Source organism: Pomacea canaliculata, linkage group LG5 (genome assembly GCF_003073045.1).
Source record: "Pomacea canaliculata isolate SZHN2017 linkage group LG5, ASM307304v1, whole genome shotgun sequence".
In the NCBI taxonomy this organism is placed as follows: Eukaryota; Metazoa; Mollusca; class Gastropoda; order Architaenioglossa; family Ampullariidae; genus Pomacea; species Pomacea canaliculata.
The window spans coordinates 3,086,190-3,098,630 of NC_037594.1; the positions used below are offsets into that span (position 1 = coordinate 3,086,190).

At 41.8% G+C, this 12,441-nt stretch overlaps 1 protein-coding gene across 1 annotated transcript in view; it reads left to right on the forward strand.

Annotated features, from left to right (window-relative positions):
- LOC112564391 (polypeptide N-acetylgalactosaminyltransferase 16-like) overlaps positions 1–12,441 on the forward strand; it is a 57,422-nt gene that overhangs the window by 42,133 nt on the left and 2,848 nt on the right. Inside the window, exons 4-10 of the mRNA XM_025239164.1 lie at positions 7,713–7,822; positions 8,643–8,803; positions 8,957–9,074; positions 9,871–10,047; positions 10,366–10,509; positions 11,840–11,932; positions 12,298–12,417. Of these exons, the coding sequence (XP_025094949.1) occupies positions 7,713–7,822; positions 8,643–8,803; positions 8,957–9,074; positions 9,871–10,047; positions 10,366–10,509; positions 11,840–11,932; positions 12,298–12,417 (923 nt within the window). The remainder of the gene's footprint in view (positions 1–7,712; positions 7,823–8,642; positions 8,804–8,956; positions 9,075–9,870; positions 10,048–10,365; positions 10,510–11,839; positions 11,933–12,297; positions 12,418–12,441) is intronic.

Below are 12,441 nucleotides of genomic sequence, written 5' to 3' on the forward strand. Positions count from 1 at the left end.
TCCCTTTTGCATACCACTCTCCCCCTGCCCACCCTCTCCCCCACTTCTCGTGCTTCCTCAGCTCCTCAACCACCCTACACCACCACCTCCTCCTCCTCCTCCTCCTCGGCGTTCTCATTCAGCATCTTAGCTGTTATCGATTCCCTGACAGTAGACGGGAGTACTGGCCCTTTATCCATCTCGCTTCATTACATAGCCTGCCGCATGATTGCGTCCCCTGATCAATGCATATTTTTTCTCTCCCCCTCCGCCAACTCACTCTCTTCTCCCAGGGCCGAGGCTCCTGCTTCTTCGGAGAAATTCTTTTTAATACCTCTTTCCTGTACCTTCTTATTTCTCCGATGCCCTGTTTTTTCCTTCATCTCATTTCGGTTCCGTTCACGCTGCATGCTTGGCCTGCTGAAGATGCTTTTCCCGACTCCAGCGCCCAAGGCAGCGCTCACCCCACTGGCAGGTCGACTGGCGTGGAAAGAAGCTGTACTCCACCCGCACCCGACCCACCCTCACTGTCTCTCCTCTCTAATCCCCACTAGTCCTTGCTGGCATTCTCTTTAGAAAATCAGGCGAGCTAGTCCCCCCAACAAAACCGTCAGATCTGCCTGGCCAAGTTCTTCCCCTCCCTCCGTCGCAAACAACATCCCAGTTTTAATTGCCACGACCAGAAAACACTTGCTCTCATTAGTCATCGTCAGCGTCACGTGACCCCAACGAGGTGGTTAAAGAGAGACAGTATCTGTGGACGTTAAAAAATACGCTACGATGTGCAGAATTCCTTCCCTTTCTCTCTCTCTCGTCTTTGCCATTGTCAGCCACTCTTCTTCCATCAGCAATAAAGCAGGCCATGCAGCTCTTCGGATTGCAAATTAAATGGATGTTGATGCTAAATGGCCTGACCTTGACAGCCGCGAATCAAAGACGACAAAGCAACCGCCACGCAACATTCGCAACATCAGAATAAATCTACCGTTAAGGATAATGGCGGTGGGAGAGTTGTGGGCTTGTTTTTTGGAGAGAGTGGACGGGGTCCTGAAAGGGAGGGAAGCGACATGTCCTGCTTAACAAATTGCGCCTGCACGTCCCTAAGCCGTGGGTCAGAAATTTCTAGAACAAAGCAGCGCATCGGGCAGAGAACAAAGGCTCCCTGGTCTATCGGAACATGTACTCGGGGTATTTATTATCTATTTGTGACTGCTGTTCTTTCAGCTGGCAATAACGAAGCTTTGCATGAATGCATAGTTCATGGTGCTTGAACGATTCGAAAAGTGTACTTAATGACCGGTGCCCGGCAATGTCGCGCTCAGAACAAAAAGAACAGCAAAAAACAAAAAACAAAAAAAAAAACCACCAAAAAGCAAACAAAAAAAAAAAAAAACCAAACCAAAATACAACTAAACAACAACAACACTCAACCACCCGGACACACACATCGGGAAAGAAAGCTGGGTCTGTCCCTTCCTTAATCAAACAATGTTGACACATTCAACAATAATTTTGGTCGTTGAGGTCGTCAAGTCGAAGATTTAAATGTAATGATAAGGTAACAGCACCAGCCCTGGTCATAAAACACTAACATTTCCCCTGTTACCGCCATACCTTTCCCCATCTCTAAGATGTACTCCCCCCCATTCCCTCCATGTTCCCCCCATCGTCTCCATAATGGTGCAAGCAGGCCCCCACTCCATCTAGAACATTCGAACTGCGCTGATCTGATGCATGGCGAAAATAACCCCATAATATCGGAGGCACTAGTGAAGTAGGCCTGTAGTCAAGCAAACCCTCCTTCAAGAACGAAAAGAAGGATTTTCTGCCGCGCAGAGGGTCTCGGGAAGGGTGGGGTGGGTGGAACTATCCTCCAGACTTGCAGCAGATCTCAAGACAACGCTTCGGGGAAATCAGTTACGAGGCTGGAATTTTTGGTGCCTGTTTTATAGCATCTTCGTGTCACGAGATCACAATGAGCAGTCGAAGAGTGCTCGGCGAAAGCGAGGCGCAGGAGGAAAAGCAGACGAGAATTTGATCGAGAAGAATCCACGTGTGCGATGCTGTGCTGCACGTGATGGCCGCGACTAACGACGCACGTGCGTTATGAAGTGTACTGCAATTTGCTGCGGAAGATGGGAGGCGAATTCTTTGAAAACCAGGACGGAAAAAATCAGCATGCAACTTTTTTGCCGGATAAACGATGTGAATGGTTAGTCGATAACCGAGGCCGTGTGATCGCAACAGGACAAAAATTTATATGATCCGAAATATTGCTTCCAGTGGCTAAACTGCTTGTATTAAGCGGGTGTGTGCATGAACCGGTAGACCGTAGCTTACAACTGACCGTGATTATTATTGCTGTTTTTGTTTTTTTTGTTTTTGTTTTTTTTTGGTGTTTGGATGGACGTACCCGTCTTGCAAAGATGGAGTACAAAGAGTAGGCTCCCCTTGCCACTTTTCAGCTGTGTAATTGAAAATTAGATGAAGGCGGATGTTAATTCCCTAAATTTGAACAAGTAACTCGGTTACCAAGGAGCTTTGAACATGGAGCTCTTCTCCTGCTTTGTGCAAAAAAATCACAATTTCCGCGCATGCGCTGTGACTAGAACAGGTTTGGTAGCCTGGCAACACCTCATTAACACTGAGTGCCTTTGGTCTTGCCTCATCTTCAGCGGCTGCCAACATCAATGAATTTATCGACCTTCACTATATAGACATTTATGTAAAGAATTATTTCAAATAAACCAATGAAAAAAAAAATTAAGATAAAATTGCATCAAATTAGCAAAGCTACACAAAACAGAGATCCGAAGGCAAATCCTGCTTCTAATATATTTAGCTTTTAAACTGAAATGAATATGCACACCAAAAAAAACAAAAACAAAAAAAAAAAACAAAACACCACACACACACACAATTTTTTCTTTCTCTCAACATCGTTCGACACTTTCCGAACATTTCGTGGCCATGATGTTTCTCTTAAAATGAACAAACATGTATAACAGAACAAACAAAATTTCATTCGTTAAACGACCTTCTGACTTGTTGTCGCAGCCTGTAGAATGGTTTCTGTTGTCAACATATTTTGTAGACTGGTTTGTGTTGTCAACATGTTTACTCCACGTTCAGAGTTGTCAGCAGGTCCTTTGTAGCCAACATTGTCACCAACCATCGGTGGCCCGCGGGCGGCGCAGATCATTACACTTTAGATAGGAAGTTTTTAAAAAAAATCCCGCAATCTATTTCCTTCATTTCGCAGCTGCTTACTCGAGCAGAATGTCCATCGATTTAAATGAAGGCAGAATGTCAATGAAACACGGAAAATGAAAATCTGCAAATAAACCGCCGCTCGTTCACGCGTCACTTCCTGTCTTCCGCCTTTGTGTGTGTGAGCCTGCAGTTCATACCTGACTCTACTGGAATGTGAACAAACATGTGAACATGGAAACGTGTGAACATGAACGTGTGAGAATGTACCTTTGAATGTGTGAACACGTGAGATATGCAAGCAAGAATGAGAACGTGAAATTGTAAGGATAAAGACTGAATACGTGAACAGTTGAATATGGAAATGTGTGAACATGTGAGTGTGTGAAGATGGATACCTAAACATGTGAATACATGAGCATAGTATTTGAATCAGTCACATTTAAATTTGCGAACGAATGAACATGCTAATATCTGTATATGACAATATGAGAGCACAAACACTTGAACAGGTTCACATGTAAAACACGAGACAATAAGCACATAGACATTTGAATATGTGAGTAGGTGAAAATGCGAACATGAACGTGAGATGTGAATATAGGAACACGTGACTGTTCTTGATTAGTATACAACATTATTTTACGAGAGATATAAGGCGATGTAGACTGAACTGAGGGACAGGGAATCAGAGACAAGCAGACAAAGAAACATAAAAAGTGATGAAAAATCGGGGGACGGGGATGCAGTGGGGTCCGCTGGCGGCGCCCTCTGTGGACATGACGCGCTGTCGCCGAACGAACAGCACGTGCAAGGGCAGCGCGACCGGGCGCGACACCCCCCGGTCAGAGGTCGTGGGAATTAATTAAGCAATTAGCGTGCCCATTAACGTACCGCGAGGACGGTAGCCAGACTCGTGCTGCAACCTCCGGCTTCCTTGATCAGAGCAAACACAGGCGTCACCCAGCGGCGGGCCCTCGCCCCTCGGTCCACCCAGCACCCAGCACTTGGAGGGTCGCCGGGGGGTCACGCGCCTGTCCCTCCAAGTCCGTGGCGTGGTCTGTAATCGGGTTATAAGGCCACATGCAGCGTGGCATCCGGCTTTGTCCCTCGTCGGCGACTTTCGTCAGCAGAGAAGTCTGTTTATCATGATGTAATCCTGGCGAAGGGTTGCTTGTGTCACCAGCAATGTTTGTCCAGCGTTGGCGCCAATAAAATAAAAAGCTGGAATCATTATCTGTCCTTGTAGTGGACTGTCGTTGACGAAATCGTTTTGGGTTCCAGTTGGGGGAAGGGGTTAAGGGACCCTCCTCTGATGGAAGCAGGCGATCAGGTTTGACTAATTTCATTACGGTATGCATGCAACGGGCGCAGTCATCCTGTCACCATCGCAGTCTCAGGGTCTCTTCCCTGCACATCAAACAGTCGTCTGTCCGGAGACACATCGGAAGGGAAGGAGGATGACAGGGAGAGGGGGAAGAAGGCCGGTGGTTGGGAGGACAAGGAGATGGGCCGTGTTGCCCCCACAATGACGACTGAAGGGGAAGACAATTTGTCAGCCCTAAGTGTGGCGCGCTTCTTCATCAACTCGCTGCAGTACTTCCGCTCTCCTCTCGGATTGTCTTTCCCTTGTCGTTAGGACCCAGAAATTCACTTAGAACGCCATTTTATCAGCGTCGGAGAATGGGATCTGGCGGCGGGGAGTGAATTTCGGGTAACAAGACTGGGAGCGAGAAAAGCTTTCGCCGTTCGTGCAACGGCTTGGAGGAAACCTAATTCTGCGCGAACGAGGTGAGGAGCTTATTCAATTTCCCCACTTTGTGCAGATTGCATTTTAATCTGCAGCAAGGACGGAGGGAAAGAACGCAATTTGGAAGTCTTTGTGTCCACAGCCTGGACAGCAAGAAACTACCTTGTCAGTATGTTGTGGTGGAGGGTTAGTTAAGGCGTGAAGGGTGAGGAGGGCGATGAAAGGCTCGTTAAACTAGGTTGAATAACTTTGGGTTTATAGCTACAGAATTCTCTGGAAGCTTGGAGGATGCGCTAGAAGATTATTCTGTGTGTCACCTAGTTTGCCAGCACAGTACTACTGATCCAATTTCATGCATGTCCCTGACCCTACAAAATTAATTAAATTTGCCATGTTTACCATTTCAAAACTTGTGTAGTGCTACCCTCGAAACTTACCGCTAAAAATTGCACAAACATTGCACTACACACTACTCACAACAGAAATGACACGGTTCACCTAAAAATGCTCATTGCCCATAAAAATAAAGTTCAGTCGCTCACCAAATATTCTCAACTTTTTTTTACATTTTGGGTTTCCTTGAGCATTGGCTGAGTGAATGTAAACAAAGAGGTGAAAAGGTGAGAACAGGAAAAACACAGCTATGGCTTCATTGTTGTTTTGGGGATTTACTCAAACATTTCTCAGAATTATTTCTGCGGCCTCTAAAAATACATTAAACGGGATTCTTTTTTAATATTTTTATTTATAAATAAACCTTGGTTAGTTGCTTAAAAACTCAACAGGCTTACTTCCATTCTTTCTCTCATTTTCTCTAAACAGACTTACGGTGTATTTTCTCTTTTCCTATTTAAACAAACAGTATATGAGACATTAACATAAACTAAATGACTAGCGACCATGTGTAATGATCAAATACATTAATTGTTTACTGACATATTAACCATGCATTTATTTCAGCCAATCTAACCTATTAATACATTTTTATTATATTTGAAACATTTGTCTCAAACCAGCACGAAGTGTGATAACAAAGCATGTGTAACAAGAGTGTTTTATTCAGAAGGAAATGATTTTTTAAATTTGTCATTAATTATTTTCATGTTAGTTATTTTCTTTCAAAATTTGCCAATATTTTCATGACGATTATTTTTTTCTAAATTTGCCAGTACATGTATTTTCATGTTGGTTATTTTCTTTTTCTTTAAAGACATGGATATTGAAGACTAGTCAACTTTGCTTAAAATAGCCCAAATATCATGACTAATATATGATAATACTATATTATTATACTATATTATAATTTAATTTCTTTTGGAAATTAGGTTTACCTAATCATGTTAGTAACATTGTGTTTGGGTTACAACACTTGTGACAGGCTGTAATTTTTCATTGATTAAATATTCAAAATTTAAAAAATTCTATTAGGTAGTCTGCTCTGGGCTCGTCTCTTGTTAATGAACTGTCAACCTGACCTCAGGAGAAAACATTCAATTTACAGATTTCCTTTTGTCAGCAAAGTATTCTTCGTCTTTATGAACAGCACGATTATTTGGAGTTGGAAGTTTGTTAGGGAACATTTGTTTGTGCATAAAAATATTTGGCAGAAAGAAAATAATACTTAAACTTTTGGTTTGTAGTAATTGCATGAGAGTGTGCAGAATTTTTAGTTTGACAAAAATAGAAACTACCAAATAAGAATAAATAAATATTGTTTTGCTGATTGGAACTGAATGTGCAAAACAAACAAACTTGAAGCAGCATGCAAAGAATTTAATGTTTGAAATGAATACAGAGGCTGAGAATTCAATGTAAGGAAACGTGTGATACAGGAGGTGGCTTTCCTGTGTTACGCTGCTGTCACGTGATGTCCGGTAAGAAAGTCACGCGAGATTCTCGTTCTGCTCTGGTGGCCGAGGGAACATAGCGATTGAATGTGGCTTTAAAACATACTTCTAGTCCCGATCATGGAATAATTTGTATTGGGTGGGCAAGTAAAGGGTAGAAAGTGTGTCATGACGATGATCAATGTGTATATTTCGCGAGTGACCGAGTATATCTGATTTTACATGCGAAACGAACTGTCACTGTATCTTTAATTCTCGGACAATTTGCCTTTATGGTCAGTTTTATGTATGTGTCATGTCACTAAATTTATCGATGTGGTGACGAGGTAGGATCTCCAGTATCAAAGGTTCGACTAAAATAGAATTTGTAGAGTGAAAGAAATCCACCACCCACATCTTTTTTTTTTTTTTCAGAAAAAAATGCTTGCATTGGTAAAGTCTGGCTGGTGTCTGTTTTTTACAGGATTAAAATAAATAAATACATAACCCATGGAGTAGTGAAATACTAACCTATAGATTAGTGACTGATAGTTTGTCGGCTTCACAGGGTTTGTTCATTAGTGATGCTATCGACTTCTGTCTTTGAATGAAACTCTAATTAACATCATGCAATTTTAAGGATTAAGAAGTACTCGGTGACACTGAGTCTCATCTTGATTGCCAGCTGCTCTTGAGAACACCAATGTATTCAATGTATTCACTGCCTGGCTTTTCTTCTGCAACTCGCGTGCGCACGCGTGTGTGTGAGTGTGTGGTATGTGTGTGAGTGATGTGTGTGTATGTGGTGTGTTGGTGTGTGTACGTGTGTGTATCATGCTGTCTCTTCTGATTTTTTCTCGGTTTCCTTTCCGTCACTCGTCCGTTTCCTACTGTTTCCAAGCTGAGGGTGCCAGATAATTACACGTATTTGTCGCATTCTCTTTCAGGCGCTCGTGAGGCTCGAGGGCAGATTTTGGTGTTCCTGGACTCCCACTGTGAGTGCGGTGTCGGGTGGCTCCAACCCTTGCTGCAAGCTCTTCTGCAAGACCGAAAAAAGGTTGCTGATCACATTCAGCATGTCATTTTCTAAAGCCCTACTAGAGTCTTGTTTGGCCAAAATGTCTCCAGATGGAGTCTGCAGAACCAGACACAAACATTAATGGTGTCTGTTCAAATTGTAGCCATGCCCAGCGGACTCTGTTGAACAATACAGAGCATTAGTTTGCTTTATGATACACATCCTAATAGCTCTAGTTTGACGGCTAGAAAACCCCAGAGGAATCTGATGTCGGTAATGGTGCCTGGTCTCAACCTAAATGTTCTAATGGTCTAATACTTGCTCTGTTAGTATATTTTCTGCTCTAATATATACGTATGATGACAGGCAAAGATTTGTATAAATAATGAGTCATTTACATCAGAAACGAGAACCGATAGTGGGATAAACAAACGATAGTGTTCTTGGCTCGTGTAGTTTACCATAAGCAAACTAAATTTTTGGAACTTACTTTTTTTTTGCGATCGCCAGGATGTGGCATAATATGAAAAGAAAAGAATCTTAGGATATTTTAAATATGTGCTAGCGAGCGTACCATTTTTTTAAAGTCAAGAAGATTGCGGCTTAGAGGATATATTTTAAAGAACAGCTATGTTATTTTATCAAGGAATTGGAAAAGTGAAGAGACGGAGTTAAACGAGAAACGAATTCATGCATATTGACAAAAGTTAGTGAGTTGTCATCAATGTACACCATTGTTAAAGCAACAATGCACTCAAACATATTTGTTAACCACTTAAAGTCATATCAGAAACACGTGACAAACCACGTGACTTCACGCTTGCTTATCGTCAACTGACGTCTGTCGTGGTTTCCTCAGGTCGTCAGTCCCTACATCGATGTCATCAAGTCCGAGTCCTTCACGTACGTTCAGTCTCCGGACGACCTGCAGGGCGACTTCAACTGGAGGCTGGAGTTCGGGTGGCGAGCCATTCCCCCGGATGTCCTGACCACACGAGCCGGCCCTCACCAGCCCATCAGGTGAATATTGGTGTCTGTCTTCTGCCTGCAACCATCTTTTCTCTCAGCATCCCTCAGCACAGAAACCATTGTTACTATTATTTATCATTTTCATTAATTCCACCACCACTGACTGCATCACCTTAACACTTTGTTGTTTATTTTGTCTCACAGCACACCTGTAATCAGCGGTGGACTCTTCGCCGTTGACCGCGATTTTTTCTACAACATCGGGTCTTATGATGATCTCATGGATATTTGGGGAGGCGAGAACATGGAACTGTCTTTCAGGGTCAGCTGCCATTGTTATGTCACCTCATGTTCTCGGCTTTTAGTTAGTCTATGTTAGGTTTTATGTCAAATTTTGTGTCAGGTCTGGGGTCGGATTTTGTCAAAATTCTTGGGTTTTATGTCAAGTTTTATGACAATTTTTATGACCGGTTTCTCATCTGGGATCACCGCGTTGAGCGCATCTTTGTGATGCGGATACTAGCGCGCTATAAAACTACATCATCATCATCATCATCATCATCATCATATCATCATCATCAGTAGATTTTGACAGGTTGTGTGTTCAGTTATGTGTTCTGTGTTATGTTATTTTAATGTTTTATGTTATTTTAGTTGCATGGCACTCTGTTTGGATTGCTCGTTGCTTCTTACATTTCCTTGCGGTAATAATTAATATATATATATGCATATAACAGAAGACACTTTTTATTATGACACTATCTACATCGACAAATGGAGCAGATATTTGTACTCTAAAAAGGCTCACAAAAAAGTATTATCATTACTCATATACGCAACAGCTTATTATTTTCTCTCTCTCTCTCTCTCTCTCTCTCACACACACACACATTACATACAAGAGAACATGGATGCATGGGCAAAAGCAAGAAAAGTAATAAATAAAGACTTCTTAAGGTATATTTATATTATGTTTATATATATATTAAATTTATCTGCTTTATTTTCTAAAGACCTACATAGCACTATATGTGTTTCAGTTTTATGTTATGTAATATTACATGTGTCGCTAGTTATCTCACGGCGAAGGTTCAATCATCACTGAACTTTGTCTGCAGGTGTGGATGTGTGGCGGCAGTTTGGAGATCCTCCCTTGCTCGCGCGTGGGTCACGTGTTCCGCAACCTCGTCCCCTACTCCTTCCCCGCTGACCCCCACACCACGGTCCTCACCAACCTGGCGCGCGCCGCCAACGTGTGGATGGACCAGTACAGCCGCTTCTTCTTCGCCGCCGTGGTCAGCAGCTCTCAGTGCACTTTGCCAGTCTATTTCCCGTCTAAAGCTGTCAGCACATTCTGAGACTCAAACAGCACACGCAAAAAAGAATTAGTCTGACTGCCTGTCTCAGATATTTGTTGAAATGATGTCGATAATTATTGTTTAACCACAATGTATTTCACTCTTCCTAACGAGAAGTAATGAGAGATAATTTCCTGAGAGAACAACAATGATTTGATCTAATCCACAAAATTTCTTTTCAACTATCAGTCTCTCCCCCGCACCCCGCACCCCTACACACGCACACTGTTTACCAACTCCAAAATATTGTTTCAGAACATGTCCTCGTCGGACACCGGTGACGTCACATCGCGAGTGGCCTTGAGAGAGCAGCTCAGGTGTCGCAGCTTCCAGTGGTACCTGGACAGTGTTGCGACTCACCTGGACATACCTTCCCCACATGCCACACACTTCGGGCAGGTAAGCACCGCCAAACATCCGTGTCTAGGAGGAAGATGTCACCCTTAGCCAAATCCCGATTGTTGTCGTTATTTCACTTAAAGAAAATTTCTTTACTTTTCTTTTTTCAACAGTAGCCTAGTGGTTAGAACGCTTGGGGCTATGGCTGGAAAAAAACATCTTCTGCATAGCTATCAGGGGAGATAATTAAAGCTTAGGATTGACATGTTGGGTTGTACCCTAGCGATGGCGATCAACCCTCTTTGTCCTTGTGTGGCAGGTTATAGGATTCTTTTACCATTTTGTTTTAAGTTTATACGTTGATCTTCTCCCCCACCTCCTCTTTAGGAAAGATGTTTACAAACACGTTGTCTCTTATCTTTCATCCATGCAAATAATTCTCACTTTCATCTCTTTAACTATTTTTCTTTCACCTCTCCTGTAAATCTCCTTATTTTATTATTTTTATATGTCATTCTTATCTAAATGTTTAAGCTTCAGTTCGCGGTCTGTAGTTTATAAACATTTTTGCGAGGGGACAGAAGAGTAGACAAGCAGTTAGAAATAAGGGAAGTAAATCTTTTGTCTGTGAAATCAATAAGGAAAGGTAGCCTCCCTTGTACCCAATGTAGCAGTTGTATTGCATACTGAAATAAAAAGGTATAAAAAAATTATATATGTTCACAGTGAAAAAAGTTTTCCTGTTTGCAATTTGTGATTTGTAAGGTTCGTTATCTGGGAACGTTTAATATATTTGTTCATTGATTATATTAATAAATAAACAAAAAGTTTCGTCTTTAAGTTGGCCTCCATTACAAGTCAGGCTAAAGAGAGAGTGTGTCTATTTCATTGTTTAAATTTCTAAGAAGAAAAGAAAATCGTCTGTTCTTCTACAAAACACAAAAAAATCTCGTTTTGTGTAAATATCTGTTTGACCTTTTATTTAAAAAGAAAATCGGCTGACTTTGAAGTAAAATGTAAGGGGACACTGCTCTGCCTTTTGTTGTGAGCATCATGAGGAATTCTGTGTCTGTATCTTTGCCTAGTTTTCGATAGTTTATGGCTCTTCTATCTAATGGAACCCTGCCCTGTTGATGATTTTGTGTGTACTGGATACAATCAAGACATTTTAAACTTACAAAATAAGATCGGGTTTTTTTTTAAAAAATGTAAATGTAATGTAAAAGGTGAAGGACAGTCTATGTACTATGAATGAAGTAAGTTTCAACGTTTAGATTGGTTTTATGAATTTTAACTTTTTTTTCGTTCTCTTTTTTATTTATTTCATTCTAGATTTCGTTTTGCACGTCTTACTCAAAATAAAGTCTCCATATTCTGCGTTTGTCAACAGCTAAAAAATAAAGGCAGCTTACTTTGTCTGACCGCAAAATTCGGGTCACCCGATGACCTGCGCCTTGAGGCCTGTCAAGGGGGCAAAAATCAGGTAAGTGGGGAAAAAACAACTTACATTTTTTTGTTGACAGAAACTTGCATGATCAAATCTCTGTCTTTCAGCTGGACTTTGAAGATAATGGAGAGTTGAAAAACAGGCGGTCTTCCGCGCAAGCATGAACGAGTTGTCTGAATAAGTTTAATTTAGTTAAACTTTTTTCTTTCTAGAGATGATAGAGCGTAGAATAGAAAGAAGAGCCTAATGTGTAATGCTTCTTGCCTTCTTCAAATTTAGAGAAAGTGATGATGATGAGACAACGACGACGACGAGTGGGTCTAAAATTCTCGTTGTTATTATAATAATTATTATCTTTGGCCTCAGGTCCATAAACAACAAACGCCTCTTTTTTCTTGCAGACCATACAGCTCTTCCTATCCGGGGTATTGGAGGCGGGTGGTGGGTGCGTGGTACCTGGACCAAATAAACACTTGACTCTCTATGGTTGCCATCTGCCTCAGCCACAGTGGAACCTTGTGGTGAGTATAAAAAAGAAAGACCCT